At 33.2% G+C, this 17802-nt stretch overlaps 1 protein-coding gene across 3 annotated transcripts in view; it reads left to right on the top strand.

The window, feature by feature from the left end:
- LOC129949975 (uncharacterized) overlaps positions 1 to 17802 on the top strand; it is a 462937-nt gene that overhangs the window by 309387 nt on the left and 135748 nt on the right. For all 3 annotated transcript variants that reach the window (XM_056061748.1, XM_056061732.1, XM_056061739.1), the window contains 2 exons: positions 3912 to 4089; positions 9428 to 9553. In XM_056061748.1, the coding sequence (XP_055917723.1) occupies positions 3912 to 4089; positions 9428 to 9553 (304 nt within the window). The remainder of the gene's footprint in view (positions 1 to 3911; positions 4090 to 9427; positions 9554 to 17802) is intronic.

Below are 17802 nucleotides of genomic sequence, written 5' to 3'. Positions count from 1 at the left end.
ATATTGACTACATTTTTAATTACATGTTCGGACTTTTTATCAAATTGAACTTCATATTGGATTCCGTTATAGAAGTTTCCATTCTCAATTCCAAATTAAAATCTTGTTTGAATAAATAGAAAGAACAATTTACTTGGTTCTTTAAAGGAATACATTTTTGAATTTTTTTAAGACAAACTTTCTGTTTTTTTAATGCTTATTAAAGTTCAAATGCACCAAATAACGTTGCTATTGTGTTACAACCACAGCTTCAAAGTTTTGACATTGTCGAACAGAAAAATCTATGCAAATATCTCCACAACGAAACCCAATTTTGATAACCCTGTCTTCTTCCTCATTTGAACTGAAATTGGGGCCGCCGATTATAGCGCCATAAAATAAACGGCTCTAAAAGATTCAAATCACTGTCCAAGTCAAATAGAAAACCGCACCCTGGTCCTAGGCCTCTATATAGTTAGTAGATTAAAAGTGAGCCTAATTTTTCACTTTGTATGTAACATACCTTGGCACTGAAGCTTTAATGACAATTGAGCTCATGAGTCTCGTTGCTCCTTTTCAACTGTACTCAAATTATGATAATATTGTATAATGTCAACATGTTCAACAAACGATGCATGATGAAATGACAGATCCTACTGAATATTTTAACAGCTGTAAGTCATTGATAATTTTGACACTTTTCGAAGAAAGTGACAGCTGTTGAAATAACTTTTCTCATAATTTTGTGACAGTTGTCAAAAGAACTAATTCACAATAGTTTCACAATTCAATTCATAATAAAATATTAATCATGAAATTTCTGTATGAATGTGTCCATCAAAATAATGCATCTATTTCTTCTCTCTCCGAAGATTTATTGTTGTTTTTAATGGAAATGTGTCAAAATTAAAATTGAAATATTTCTAAAAATCCTACTTTTTTGTTTTCTTTTCTTAAGTCTTTTTTGTTGATAACTTTTGAGAGGAAGATGGTGTTGTTGCATTTTTGCAATTTATTTTAATCAAAATTGTTTTTCAAATAACATCATCTAAATCTAAAGACCAAAACGAAGCCAATATCGTAAAACAGCTGCTGGCATCTATCCAAATAGCTACATGTCAAACCGCATGAAATTTTTATACATAAACATATATGACAGAAAACAAATTTAAAACCAACAAACAAATTAAAAAAAAAAAAACTTAAACTTAAACTGCTCTATAAAGTCAAGGTAATGATTAATCATTTTATATTTTTATTTTTTGTTTACGTTCCTGCTCTCATAAACATTTATCATAGTCAAATGCTCCATTTTCTATTTTGTCGGAGAATTTAAAAATGTACATCATATGGATGTCCGGTAAAACATTGAATTATCACTCTTGCCTTTTTTTGTTAACCCTGACCTGAACTTGATAACGTCGCTTATTAAAAAAAAGTATACTTCCTACACAATATCACAAAAGAACATAAATTTCGTCATCTCAAAACCTACCTATTCATCAAGCTATAAACGGTATATGCGACAAATCAAATCAAAATCAAGACCAGAAATAATTACACCGCACATAAACAAACTGGAATATTGTCACCTTGTAAATTTGCCATTTTTAAATTGCATTCCCGCGAATTTATAAAAACAAAACGTTAACAAAAAAAATTATTAAGAAAAAAAAAGTAATTTATTTCCTTTATTTTGTTTAAAAGGAAAAACAAAATAAATACATTAAAAACGATAAAATAATAATTATCCTCGCGATCGTCGACCACTTTATAGACGATATAACCGAAAAAAAAAAATAAATATAAAATATTTCCAAAAATAAAATTTTATTTTTGATTTCAAAACACTTCATGCGGCACTGAAAGATCTGAAAATCGTTGTCGTCTTGGTCATGTCGTTGGCTTACATGCATTTTTCTTGTAGATTTCTAACCCATCAGTTGTGTTTTCATCTTTTGCAGTTTCTTTTTTGTTGACTAAAAACGAGACAAAATCACGTCGCAATGTTTACTCCATTAGTGACCTTAATCTTATTTTTATTGTGCATTCGTGGAACTACTTAAATCCAAATAACCCATTTGTCAGTTCTGCAGTTCAGATGAAAATAAATAAAACATTTAACGAAAAAAAAATACTCCAACAATAACGAAAGTGACGAAATAAAAAACGAACGAAGAAAAAATCGAACGAAATTTGTCTACTAATGGATTAATTCTCATTACTCATTAATTTATTCAGTTACCTCAACATTAACAAAAGAGTAAACTATACTCTTAAGAAAGAGAGAAAATTTATTTTAAAAGAAATATAAACAAAAAACTAATTAAAAATGTGGTTCCGGATGTCATCATCGGGTCAACCGTCTGTTGATTCTACACTCCCCGTGACAATGGCAACACCAATGCCCAATACCCTCCTAGTACCAAATGCCACAACAATGGCGACAACATGTGGTGAAAAGTTTGAGAAATTTCGCAAAGGAAGCTTTCGTAAAAAAGCCAACGAACGTCAACGCTCAAAGTCTCCACTGTTGTGGTATAAAAGCTGCAGTGTTGACGAGGGCAGTGAAGAGAACACTACCACAGAATCCACCCCATCACATGAAGAGATGCTGACAACACTCACAGAAGCTCTGCCCTCAGCTGACGCAGTTGCCGCTGAAAAAGACGGCATCATCATGCCTCTTGTCATAAGCGATCCAAAGTTAAAACAGTCAAAGAAAACATTAAAAGCTATCAAAACCGATCCACCAAAGAGAAAATTCTACAAAAACTTCACCAGCAGCAGCAGTAAGAGCAACGAAGAGAAACAACCGGAAAAAGAAAAGGAGAAAATACTCTTAACCGATCGAAAGTTCAAAAACAATCGTATTGAGAAAAGTTCTTCGAAGACGAAAATCAACGCCAGCGGAAGTGGTGGAAGTGATTTGGAGAAAAGAGAGAGTATAAAGCGCAGTGCGAGGAAAATTTCGGCGCCTCCGATAATGGTGAATCCAAATACTTCCGCTACCGCACACACAAACACCAACAGCAGCAGTGGTAGTTCAGTAGAGGCATCACCAACAGATGTCGCTAGTGATGCAAAGAAAAAACCGCCAAATGTGCGCTCCCATTCGAATTTGAATTTGCAGGCCTTGGTAAAATTAGTTAGTAACAAGAGATTCCTGAGTTCAGAGGATTTCGCTTTGATTCGCCGCAAATCACTGTCAGAAGCGGCAACGTCTGTGATTGCAATAGCCGCCAATCACTGTAAACCCGGACCGATAGCCCTGAAAGATGGAAGTGCTGTGGCCAAAGATGACAATTCCAATGGCAATGTGGTGCTAGTCAAACACGATGTTAAAGGCTCATTCTGTGATCGTATTAACAATAATAATATAAACAATAATAATTTAAGCCCTCATAGTAATATTAATTCAAAAAAACGTTCTAGTACAAGTAGCAGTGGAGGTAGTTTTAAGAGTAACGATAGTGTAAACCTTAGGCTTATAAGTAGACGAATACGAGATAGTGACGAAGAGTTTTATTCTTGCGACGAAGATGATGAAGATTTACTCAAAAAACCTTCGTCGTCATCTTTGTCGGCGGCAAATAGTGAAGCTGCCAAGGATATTATCAAGAGGAAATCTTCACCATCTCTTACGTCAAGAGTGGCAGCTAAGATAACAGAAACGACCAATAATTATAAGAATCGAAAAGCCAATAAGACGCCTAAGAAGAAGAAGAAATTGGCTGTTAATGCGCTTGTTGTGCAGACGAAGCGTCCAGAGTATTATAAGCAGCTTAGTGTTGGTAAAGAATTTATTTAATTTTTTTTTAAGAAGAAGCCTTCGGTTACATTTATTACATTTTTTGATATCGATATGAAAATATTTCTCCATAGTTTTTCTTATTTCTAATTTTTGTATTTTTGTTTTTTTTTTTTTACAGAACGCTTGCATTCAACATCAATTGTGCGACAACCTTCAGACCGCAGGCCGGATGTAGCAAATACGTCTATAAGTTCGAGTGGCAATACATCGTACAATACAAGTGAATTACAAACGTCACAATCATTAGATGCTGACACAAATGCGCTGGACGCAGAAAAGGATACCAAGCGGGATAGGTGAGTTCGAAAATAATGAAAATAGTTTAAATTAAGTTTTGTTTTCAATACTTTTGCAAACATGATTGAGTTTAAAAAGTTTGCCTTAGAATTTTTCTATAACAACAGGTTTTTAAAATATGCTGTTTAAAAATGTTCAAAGACAATTTAAAAAGGTTAAGGTAAAGTAAGACATAGTTCTCAACAATAAATTGCATAAAGTTTCAGTTATTTTAGTATTTAACTTAGTTTTATCAGTCATAAGACTCATAATTCTTCTTTTTTTTACTTTATTAAGTTTTGAGAAACCTTGAATTTAAAGTTTTCAAAGGTTTGGAGTCAATTTGTATTGCTGATTTCGAAACCGAACTGTCTGCTAAAATTTAAAAAAATACTTGATTCCAAAATTATTTGTATATTATTGTAATATATTTCAAAAAACTAAGGGTTCGGAACAACTTAAAAAATACTTTTTATTGAAAACCCTTATTGCATAATCGTTCAGTATTTTTTTTAAAATGTATCTATGACAAGTGAAATTTGTTCAACATTTTAAAACAGATTTGGAAAAACATCACGAATTTTATTGAACTAAAAAGTACTTCAAGCCTTCATAAAGCTTCAAAAAGTTTTTGTGTTGTTCGAATTCTAAAATGTAACAACTCAAACAACCGACTTGATGAAGGGGAGTTGTATTTTTATTAATATCAAAACCACAGGGAAAGTCTTGCTAAATGTAATTTGTATTGATTTCAAAATGACAGATAGCACCTGTTAATTTTATTTTTGAACAAAAGTGTTTACAATACGTTTGAATTTAAATTGTGATGAGATATTATATTAAACCTTTGAAAACCAACAAGCATAACTTAAAAAAAAAGGACAACAACTATTAATCTCAAAACCGACGTTTCTGACCACTTCCTTTTTATTTGGTGCACAATTTTAAACGTATTAATGCATTTTTAAGGGCATTTTAGAGAGTTACCAATTTTTAAAGATGATTTTGCTTATTCCTTAAAGGTTTTAGACCCCCTTTTATTTTGCTGATGTTACAGTCACAAAATGGCTATTTTAACTTTTGGTTATTTTGTAAACCCATATGATTTCTGACAATTCAATTTAATAGCTCAGTTCCTCTGTTTAGGTTTGTTTGTTTTCTTTTTTTTTCTCTTGAACTGTCACTATTGACATGTTCAGATGCACCTTTTTTAACACAAGAGAATTATGAGTATTTTACTAGTTATTCAAAAATATAATAGTAAACTGTGAAGCTCTCAAAAATAAGTAGTTTCAAATATTTTTCAATTCTATTTTTTGGCAATACTTTTATGACCTTTTGTTGAAGTTCATGAATTTTTTCTTCCTTTAATTATTACAGGTTTTTGTTAGTTTTTGAAGAATGTACATATTTCAAGATGGTATAACTATTTTCTCTTTTTGGCACTCAATTTAACTACTCAAATTTTTTTTACAAGATTTTTGCATTTTCATACCACAATATTTCACGTGGTGCCGAAGTTTAACGCCTGCAGGTGTTAACAGAGATATAATGTCACAAGATCTCGGTTGTCAATTGGGATTGCCTCCTCTAAACAAAAAAATAAATTGAGATTGTGTAGTAATTTATAAGCATAGCTCGGTACTGCAATCCATTATACAGGGTCCGGCAAAAAAACCTCCCGTATTTTTAGACGTTTATAGTTAAAGCTATTTATAGATAAAATGGTATTCCGGGCATAGATAGATAGAAGTCTACGTGCCGTTTTAAGTAATCATAATGGCGTGGCACGATGAGCATCGGACATTTGTCGTAGAGGAATATATCCGTATTGCAGTATTTTTTCGAAGAAAGTGGGCAAAAAGTTACAATTAATGCAGATCGCTTCTGTCACATGATTGAGACCTTCCTCCAACCAAACTTAAATCAGTTTACTATGAACCACAAAAAAGCCTGGTTCCAACAAGATGGAGCCACAGCACACACCTCACGGCCGGCGTTCACTTTTAAAATATGGGAGATCTTTTTGCTGAACTCTGTTTTTATAAGTAAGGCCCGTCTGAAAACCACAGCCAGCTCTGATATGATCACAAGTTTGATGCATTTGGAAATGAGAACTTTTATCCCGAAGGAAGGTAAGTTTCCGTTGTTTTAAAGCCAATTCAACTGAGGAAAATCGGAATAAGTTCAAGCAAGCCAGAAAGGCCTTCAACGCCCATATTCGACGCACCAAATTTTTACATGACCAAAAATTATGGCAAAAAATACTGCAATGTTCCAAAGGCAGAAAACATTTTTGGTCATTTGTACAAAATATGAGGAATTCTCCCTGTTTCACGGTTTCTACGCTCGTTGTCAATGACACTCCATTTTTCAGCTCTTTAGAAAAAGCTAATCTCTGCTAGCCAGTTCGCCGCCAATTCTTCGCTGCCAGTGAGTGTTATGAGTCCGCCTGTACTTGAGCGAGTTAGTGATTCTATGGGACCAATCTTTTTTCGCACTCGCACTGTGGCAAAAGTCCTAAGAGATCTAAACACACATAAATCCGCTGGTCCAGATGGTATCCCCGCTATTGTTCTGAATAGGTGTTCTTCAACGCTGGCAAAAACCACTGCGTAAGCTTTTTTATCTACTCCTACTCCTCTGGTCTCGTTCCGAGCGGATGAAAAACAGCATTTGTCCAGCCTATTCCCAAAAAAGGCGAATCTTCCTCACCGACCGATTGCACTTACGTCCGTTCTTTCCAAGGTCATGGAAACGCTGATTATTTATCAGCTCAAGAAATATCTTAAAGATGGAAAGCTTCTTAATGACCTTCAATACGGCTTTCGTAGCAATAGGTCCACTAATGATCTCATGGTTCATCTCACCGAACAGTGGAGCAAATCTTTACATCGTTTTGGAGAAAGTAAGATTATTGCACTTGATATTTCAAAAGCGTTTGATAGGGTTTGGCATTGGGCTCTCTTATCGAAAATGCGTGCTTTCGGTTTTCACGATACCTTTCGAATCGTTCAATACAAGTTGTATTTAATGGATTCAAGTCTAAAACACACTAAACAAATGCTGGTGTGCTCCAGGGCTCCAACACTCTTTCTCATTTTTATTTACGATCTTCTGTCTGCAACTTCTAATCCAATACATTGTTTCGCTAACAATAGTCATCTTAGCCTTTCATATTCGTTTTCAGAATCACATCTCTCACCTTTGAATGTGGAACTGCAACGGCAAAATATGATAAGTTCATTAAATTCTGATCTAAACAGCATTGTACAATGGAGCATAAAAAACCGCGTGAAATAAAATGCTTCAAAAACCCAATGATGTCTTGTATCGTTAAAGCGAGATATACCCCCTTGCCATTATCCCTGGATGGCATTTGCACCAAAGAGACTGAACATCTCGATATTCTCGTTATGTGTGTCACCAATCACCTCTTATGAAACGACCACAAACGCGATGTCGTCAAAAACGCGGCAAGATGTTTGGGTTTTCGAAGGCGATGCAAGAAGTTTTTCTCCCCCTCTGATCTGTCTCTTATTTACAAGAATTATATACGTCCAAAGCTTGAGTATAACTCCCATATCTGGGCTGCTGCTCCTGCAACTTACTTAAGCAGTATGAACAGTATTGAAGGAAGAGTATTTAGATTGATTGGTGATAATACCATCATAGGATCATTTACGTCGCTCGAACAACTTCGTAAAGATTCCTGTCTCACCCCTTTTACCGTTATTTTAACGGTTTATGCTCTAAAGAAATAGCCAGCTGCATTCCCCACCTTAAACAGTTCAACCGTTATACTAGCGCTTCTAGGAAGCTCGTCAGTATACCCTCGATTCAAACTTCGGCTGTACTGTCAAATACAGAGATTCATTCTTTAGCCTTCCTCCGCGAATGTGTAATTCCTTACCACACTCTGTCTTTCCCAGCCATTGCAATATTTACGAATTTAAAACCAATGAGCACCGAAACCTCCTTTCAACCCTTCTCTGGCTTTCCCAGAGCTCACACTGTGTCTACATAATAAGGATAGTATTATCCCCATGAGTGTGTGCTTATTATAAAAAAAAACGCTTATTTCAAGACTAACTAAACTTTAAAAGCATTAAGACCAATTCCTTATGCAATTATAGTAAGATGTCGTTTGTAGAATGCCTATAACCTTTAGGATCGAAAAGTATTTAACAAACTGCGACAACACTTCAGACTTTAGCAGAAATATTGTCAGTTGTTCTTAAGCAATGCCCAATTTCCTAACTCTTCACATCACTAACTTGTCCCAAGAGCCAACATCTTTCCATTAGTTTCACTATTGCCGGTCAAGAAGATGCTTCACGACGAAGACGACACAAAAGTAGTTTGGTTTTGAACTCCCAACAATTGAATTGACGATTTTGCTTGTCAAATATTAAAGTCTGACAACTTCAAAAGTGACAACCTATTATTCAAAATGCCCTAATTTGTTTTTGTAAATCCCTTAATTTGAAACACAGTATATTGAATAAAAATGATCGTGTAGAATTCAATTTCTGGCCCGTCTAATTCAATATAAAAACATGCAAAACTTTGAAGTAACGATAAAAAGTCTTTGATAAAAAATTTGGTTCAGCCGTTTTTAAAAAAAAAACTTTGCAAAATAATATGGTTCTTAAAAGAAACACCAACGAAATTGTTTTTTCCATCACGAAATAACTTGTTTTGTAAAAAAAAATATAATAACAGAAAGTAAAAGAAAACACTATGGCCTCTGCGAGCTTTGACAGCTGTCAATAAAGGTAAGTGTTTTAAACGTCAAATGATTTCCTTTAATAATTATTGGAAAACTATGTACATATATCGTTAAAATTAGTTTGGTTCAAAATAGTTTAAATTGTTTACCTGTTTCGGATAAATAATTGTTCCAAGCAATCATTTGACGTTTAAACCACTTGTCATTATTGACAGCTGTCTTATCCACGCTTATTTAAAGTGTTGAATAAATCAGCTTTAATGAAATCCTCTAAAGCAAGAATCAAATACAAATCTTTGTATTCACGATGTAAACAATTTCTTCCTCGTCTAAGGAAGCTTCCTCACAGCTTATGAGGCACTATTTCCTCGATTTTTTGACAAGTGTAATAATTTTCCTCAACCCAAACTAAAACAATTTTTAGCACAAAACAACAGGTGTTTTCTTTCATTAAATTTTATTGTTTCAATATCTCGATTGAACATTTCACTACAATTATCAAATTAAATTTTCTTTTTTGTGATTATGAATGAAAGTAAAATGGTCAGTCATTAATTTTCTTTTAATTTCATTTAAAAATTGTTTACACAAATAACAAATATTCTTTATTTTCTTTTCGTTTAAAGGTCAAAATCAAAATCCGCTCCAGTTTCGGTCAATCGCTCCGAATCTTACAAAGAGAGATTATCCCACAAACGGAATCGTAATAATCGACGTAAAACATCTGATCCCAGTCTATCATCCAAACCAAAGTGAGTAATACAACAAAAAAAAATCAATAATCAAAATAAAAATTATTATTATTTTATAAATTGAAAGAAACAAAAAAAAAAGTAAATTTGCAATTATTAAATTTATCGTCAGTGCACGTTTCGATTTTATTTTTACACCAACAAAAAAATAATTTCGAAACGAATTCATGGCTAAAATGTAAATTATAATAAATTGAAAAAAGAAAAACACAACACACAATTTTTTCAGCGAAATTTTCTGAAATATCAACATGAAAAAAATCAATTTGTGTTAAACTAACTTCATCCATTTTAATTAAAGAGAATTTTTTGTGTAACCTACAAAATGAAAACTATCACGTATCTTTTAGATTCTTTTTTTCTTCTTGGAAATAAATCAACTCAAAAATCAAAAAAAAAAAGAAGAAAAACATTTCAAAAACTCGTAACTTCATACAAAAATAATCAAATCCTGGAACCACTCTCGCATTTAAGGTCGTTTTCGATATTAGATTTTTGAACTTTTAACAACTTGTTTGTATCTCGCAGTTTTGATAAATTAATGTTTTCAAGTCATTAAAAGGGCTTTGACTCTTTTTTTTTTGAACGTAGGTACACATTTTATATCTGGTTTTTCTGGTCCATAAAATGTTTAAAAAGAAAAGTTATATTTCGAGTATGTTTTGTAATTTGTATTGGGGTTTGTTCCTTATTAGAATGTTTTATTGTTTTTTTTATTTTTACATTATTGGGTCGGTGACTTTAAGAGTAGACAATTTGACATCCTGCTGTTAGGATGGGACGAAGGATATTTGTAGAAGAATAGAAAAAAATAATGTGTCTGAAATGTGTGTTGACATTTTGAGGATTTAAAAATGTATTTCTTTTCTTTCTATGGAAGGACTTTGTAATCGAATGAAATTTAATAAAGATAAGAGTAAAATAATTTAGACATAATCCCACAGAATCATATTGTTGGTAGTTCTATTGAAATAATCCAATTTGGTATTTTAAAGCATTGAAATTTTCTAAGAATTTTTTGTTAAACTGAATTTGAAAATGTTTGTGAAGTGGGACAGCACTAGACATTGAGAGGTAGAACTTTCTATTGTCTAATGAACTTTGGTCATTCATCAAAATAAAATGTCCTTTTAATAAAAAATGCCAGTTTCAAAAGTTAAAACAAATCATGACTATTTGTGCATTTCATGAATTTAGTTTCAAATATTGGAACTTTTATAATATTCCTCCACTTCTTTTAAAATTTTTTAAATACAATTTAGCAGCCCCGCTGTGTTATATTTTTATCATGTCTTTGCGACAAGGTATATATAGGGCTTTTCTTGATCAAAATAAGAAACAAAATGTATTAACTTGAACAAAACTTCTTTATTACTAATTAAAAATATTATTTTGATTACATGGAAACAGTGAAAAATAAATAAGCTTTAATTTGATTATTCTGAGCAAAGTAATTATTAAGTACAGTGATATTTCATATCGTAATAGATGAAGCCTCTTACATATATTTTTAGATACATGCACAAATTCTCTCTATGCAAAATTATAGACCTATTGCTAAACCTCAGTTAATTCCAAAAGTATTTGAAGCAAATGCTTAAAAATAAACTGGCTTTATGAGTGATAGATCGACAGCAACCAATTTATCAACATTTACGAATTATGGTCTTGGTTGTTTAGAAAATCGCTTGCAAGTCGACGTTATTTACACCGATTTTTCAAAGGAATTTGAAAACTTCATTCGTGTGCAACACAATGCAACAGCTGCTATTGTTTCACTCTGCTCTTCTTGGCTGGATTAAAAGTTATTTGGTTGGACGTAGTCAATATGTTAAAATTGGTGATGTTTTATTAAAAAAAATAATAAACTTTTCAGGTGTTCCTCAAGGCAGCCACCTTGGGCCACTTCTTTTTATTCTTTTTAATTATGACTGCCAAATTATATTTCTTATGCAAAGTGTCTCTTAAACGTCGATGATCTCAAGCTTTTTGGCTGTATAAGATCTCCATTAGATGCCAGTAAGACTCAAACTAATATAGACTGCGTTGTTAACGTGTATCATGAATTATTTATATTTCAATATTAAAAAATGCAGTGTTGAGTGTTGTTACATTTTTTTAAGATACTAGATCCATTAAGTTTCAATTGCAAATAATTGATAATTATCCATTACAAAGGTTAACAAGACAAAAAGGCCTTGCAGTTATCTCTGACTATAAAATGAGTTTTTTAGCGTCATATTGACCACGTTATTTCTAGAGCTAACGCGACGTTGGGTTTTATATCTAGAAGTTCTAAGTCTTTTGAAGATCCATATACTTTAAAACCCCTTTATTTATCTCTTGTCAGACCTTTGCTGAAGTATCGCTAGGATTAAAAAAGTTTAGAAAAGATTTACTAAATTCGCCTTACGTAAGAAACTCAAGATATTCCATCTTATGAGACCAGGTGTAAATTAATTAATTTAAAATTTTAGTGCAGAGAAGAAAGCTATATTTGATACTCTGCTCCTTTTTGCTTGATGTTTTGAATGCTAACATAGATTGTTCTACTTTTCTATCAAAATTTAATATTTAACGTACCTTCTTGCAGTTTTCGACCTACAGATGGAAATTTTGTACATGTTCCTTTTCATAGGACAAATTATGCCAAACACAATTCAATTACTAATTCCTGTATTGCTTTTAAAGAATTTGATTTCTTAATTGATGTTAATAATAGTATGTTTAATATTAAGATTAATTTATTAAATTTTTTATAAACTGTGTTATTTAAAGTTAATTATATTGAACGTTATAAATCTTATTATTATTTGATTTAATTGTAGTCTCCATAAAGTCATGTTACTAGAAAGATGAAAATAAATAAATAAATACTAATAACTTCTAATTTCCAATTTGTCAGTTAGGGAACTTCCAAAAGTATGCATTACAGAATTAAGGTTTGAGCTGTTTTCTGTCGACTACTTGAAAAATTAAATCAGTCTTTTGGTATTTTTTGAATTTTAAATTTCAAAAAAAAAAACGCACTTCAATTTTTCCAAAAAAAATACCAAATGTTAATCTCTTATACCTTTCATTTTGTTTCGTTAAAACAAGTAATATTTTTAAAGGATTTTATTTAATAAATATAAAAATATAATAAAAATAAAACTGTCAAAATGATTTTTCTTAAACCATTTAAAATGCCCAAAATAATTGATGTTAAAAATGTTAAAATGCTTGAATCGAAAATTATCCAATATAAAATTTTGGCTTCATTTTCCAGGGTAGGTTTTACGTCGTAAAGGTTCATGGAAAACAAGAGAAGACCTTTAAAAACCAGTATTTGTCTTATACTCGTATATGGTAGTTATTTCAAGACTAACCTTTCGGAGCGTTCAATAAAAGCCTACTAACTATATATAGGCTCCGCCATCCAACGTTTTTTTTTCACTACTGATTTGACAGATAATTAGTTTTATCCTTCCGCTGAACGAATATGGTCGTGTATACGCTTGAACAACGCTTTGAGAAAAAGCCGATTTTGGCAAAAAATCATCTTTTCAGATGGGGCCCATTTTGATCTTGGCGAGTATGTACGAATTTTTGTTCACAAAAGGAGGAGGAGGATATTGACAACATTTGGTTTCAACAGGACGACGCTACGTGCCACACACCCGAAGCTACACTCGATGTTTTTATATCATTTTCAAAAAAAAGCAATTTGCCGGACCCTATATAATAAAAATGCTGGTGTCCCTCAGGGATCCATTTTGTCTACAAGTCTTTTTCCTATTTCCAATAAAATAAAAGGTGGTTACATTTTAGGAGCCGATTTTGATTTTGAATAAAATAGACATTTTTTTAGAAAATTACTGTCATTTCATTGAATTATGTATGGAACAAAATATCGGCCAAATAGTCACCGTGATCTCGCCATCACGTGAGATTAACATGGAAATTGAATTTGTAGCGCTAAAGACCCATTGTTTCGTTAGATGTGTGGCACCGTCCTGTTGAAACCACATATCGTCTACTTCCATATCTTCCAATTCAGGCCTTTAAAAGTTCGTTATCATCTTATGATAGCGAACACCATTCACAGTAACTGCCTTACAGGGCTCATTTTGGGGAAAAATACGGCCCTATGATGCCGCCAGCCCATAAACCGCATTTAAAAAGTCACTCTCTGTTGGTCTATTGGTTTTTTAACAGTCACTGATTATCGATCTGCCAAATGCGTCAATTCTGCTTATTGACGAATCAACTGAGGTGAAAATGTGCCTTGTCACTGAAAATGATTTTCTTCAAAAATTGAATCCACTGTTACCATTTCTTGTCTGACTATTGCCTACTCTTGAAGTGGTAAAGAGGCTTTACTTCTTTAGTTAATTGCATCTTGTTAGCGTTTAAATGCTAGTCTTTATTTAATTGTTAGGCACGACACCGAGTTGAGGTGAACGGCACTTCAGCCACACTATCCGCAATCCACTAAGATAACAGCAGGAAAGAAATAAATGCGAAATTTTCGATCTTAGATTCAAAAGCAGATATTGACAGAATTTTTAAATAAATCTTGCATTTCGTTGATTTAAATTCTCAAAAATTACAACTAAATCATTAGTGTTTTGGCATTTTTAGACGATGGATAAAATATGTCTCTCCTTTAATTTTGGAAGCCCGAAGTTTGGTTCGTTATAGTTTTAATTTCACATTTGAACAGATCGCCTAAAAATACAGAGACTGACATCGAGGTATGGAGGATTGGAAAGAATTGCTTTTTTTTTGTACCAAAACCTACATTTTATTTACTAATGCATTCTTTAGATGTTGCATTACAAAACAGGTTAAAAAACTGAAAAAAAAATAATAACTGCATACGAAAAATAACATCCGTCAAGTGATGTTCATTTAAGGCAAAGCACTCCTGCAGACGTTGTTAAAAGTTCTCAATACTCCTCTGATACATCTGACATGGAAATGTTTGAATGTCTTGGGATAGCCACAAATAAAATGAATTACATGGTGATAAATCCGGTGATCGAAGGGACCATACCACATCTCCGCGAGTAAAAAACTATTATTACTCTTAATGTATGGCCAGACGCCACATTCGTTTTGAAACCATGCAGTATTCAAGTTGATACATCGTCTTCTCAGTTTCAGCAAAAAGACTTTGAACTCCAATAAAAGCTTATCAATACTCTTTCTTTTGTTGTACTTCACGAATGTTATGTAATACCTGAACCCACACTGCTTTTCATCTAAATCTTAAATTTATAATAATATTTTTTGCCTAGTTTTTTGTTTTTTAGGGTTATCAAAACCCCCTAAGTTGTTATTCGATATATTTTTATCAACAAATTTCTTGTGACTGTCATATATATGCATTTAAAAAACCATAATAATTCCTAACTTGACAGTAAATCCGAACATAAAACGCATGATCACAGTTGACTATAAAAAATGGCCTTATATATCAAAATATCTATAGGGTTTTCGATTTTGCGGTTTCAAGAGTAAACGTTAATATGACATTATGTGTGAAACTTTTCATTTAAAGGACCACCACGCGACGTGTTGCTAGCATCGATTTTTATAAGTAATTATCGACCACTTTTTCGGTCATATTCGGCGGTATTTCGGTCATAACTTGACGAATGTTTGTTTTGAAATGCTCAAGAGTTAAAAGTTTACCAGAATAAAGAAGGTCTTTTCTATTTTGCGGTTTCAAGAGTAAACGTTAATATGACATTATGTGTGAAACTTTTCATTTAAATGACCACCACGCGACGTGTTGCTAGCATCGATTTTTTTAAGTAATTATCGACCACATTTTTGGTCATATTCGGCGGTATTTCGGTCATAACTTGACGAATGTTTGTTTTTAAATGCTCAAGAGTTAACAGTTTACCAGAATAAAGAAGGTCTTTCGCGTAGTCCAACAACAAAATTCCAGCGGTGTCAAATCGCATTATCTAGGTGGCCAATTGATATCGCCACGGTATAGCGATAAAACTAATAATTCGCTCGAGTTGTGTGGCATGTGGCACCGTCTTGTTGAAACCACATATTCTCCTAGTCGTATTTTTCAATAGCAAGTAAACAAAGGTCGGTTATCATATGAACGTAAAGCGCTCAGAATTGACGATGTAGTTCCATCGCCACGCCGTTTTCGAAGAAGTAAGGCCCAATCGAATTTTCGGACCAAAGAGCGCACCACACAGTGTCTATTTGTGGATTTAATAGCCTTTCTTTATACAACAATATTGTTTATTAACATAACCACCGAGAAAATTTTGTACAAGCACCCATTCGACTTACATATATACGACGTTGATAATGGTCAGCTGGCTTCAGTTCTTGTGTGAACAGGACTTTATATGGATGTATTTGTAGATCCAAATGCAAAATACGGTACAATGTGAAGTAAGACATTCCTAATTCGTAAGAACGGCGAGGAATCGACACAACTTAGTTTGACAGATATCGAATTCCAGCCCTATGCTTTTAAAACCGCAAAATGGATAACCCATTACAAAAACGTTTAAATAAGCGTCCAAATAGTATAGTACATGTTCATACAAAGGATAATGGAAATGTATTTAAAAAAAATAGTTCACTGAGGCGTATACGTACTTTTTTAAATATATTTTTTTAACTATTATTTCTGGATTTTCTTTCCACACGTTATATTTGGTAAAGACAATGTAAAGATTGCTTACTTACTTACTTAAGGTGGCGCTACAGTCATGTGTGAACTAGGACCTCACCCAACAAACTTCCTCCATCTAGTTTGGTCCACAGCTAGATGTCTCCAGTTTCGCGCTCTAAGTTGGGTGAGGTCACTTTCCACTTTCGCGCACCACCTGATCCGCGGCCTTCCTCTACTGCGCTGTCCTGTTGGTCAAGCATTGGTTTCCATACGCTCTACGTGACCCAGCCATCTTAGTCGTTGGACTTTTACCCTTCTGGCTAAGTCTACGTCTCTGTACAGCCCGTACAGCTCGTCGTTCCATCTTCTCCTCTTCGATGCATACGGGACCGTAGATCACACGAAGAACTTTTCTCTCGAACCGACCCGCTTTCGGCATAGTCCATGCTTTTTTCATGCTGAGTTCTTCCGATTATGTCAATGTCATCAGCATATGCTAATTGGACAGACTTTTAAAAGATAGTGCCTCTAGTGTTGACGGCACTATTCTTTCCAGTACGATGTTAAACCAATCGCATGACAGCGCATCACCTTGTCTAAAACCTGTTTTGATATCGAAAGGTTCTGTTAAGTTGTTTCCAACCTTTATGGAGCAGCGTGAATTCTCAATGATGGTAAAACTATACATGGCTCTATACAGCTCGTCCCTGTAGTTGCTGTCATATGTGGCCATGAAATCGATGAAAAGATGGTGGGTGTCGATTTGGTGTTCTTGGGTTTTTCTAGGATCTGCCGTAATGTAAATATTTGATCAACTGTGGATTTTCCTGGTCTAAAACCCCACTGATAAGGACCTATCAGGTTTTTGACTAAGGGCTTTAGACATTAACATATTACGGCAGAGAAAATTTTGTAGGCGATGTTAAGTAGCAAATGTAAAGATTGTCCTTAAATAATTTCAAAAATATTTATTTTCTTTTTTCTATAAACCCCCAATTCACCAAAAACAAAACTGACATGAGATTGAAAGCTACTTATGTCAATTGATAGCCTTTAAAAAGTCATCCTTTAGTAACTTCTTCTTGCTTACTTGTTTTCAAATGATTCCTCAACTGTCAAAAGCATAAATATACAAATCTCAATGACGCCATTTTCAAAATTTATTACACATCCATTAATTACTTTTACTCCGACTTATGAGTACATTTTTCTTTAATTTTGAAGAAGATACAAATTATCCATATCCAGACTACTTCATCCCTGGTTTATAAAAAAAGAAATCCCACTTCTGAACCAAAATTTTTCCTACCTACTTATTTTTACGCATGTCGTTATTTTTGTCCCAATTTACTTTATTTTTTTTTTCTTAAATCCTGAACAAGATTAATTATTCTATTTCATCAGGAACGAGCAAAAATGAGGCCTACAAATTTAAACTCATCCATCATCACACGCTTATAAATACTTCATAATAAAATTTATATTGAAGCTTTCTTTTACCTGCTTTTTCAAAATAGAAAAAAGGAATAAAAAGTTCTTGTCTCCCTAATTTTCCGCCTTTGTTTTGTTCTACTCTGTTTTTCTTTTTTTTCATTTCTAACTCCAACCCGCC

Source organism: Eupeodes corollae, chromosome 1, assembly GCF_945859685.1.
Source record: "Eupeodes corollae chromosome 1, idEupCoro1.1, whole genome shotgun sequence".
NCBI lineage: Eukaryota > Metazoa > Arthropoda > Insecta > Diptera > Syrphidae > Eupeodes > Eupeodes corollae.
Note: the sequence above shows the minus strand (reverse complement) of the source record. Positions and strands in the feature narration are given on the sequence as shown.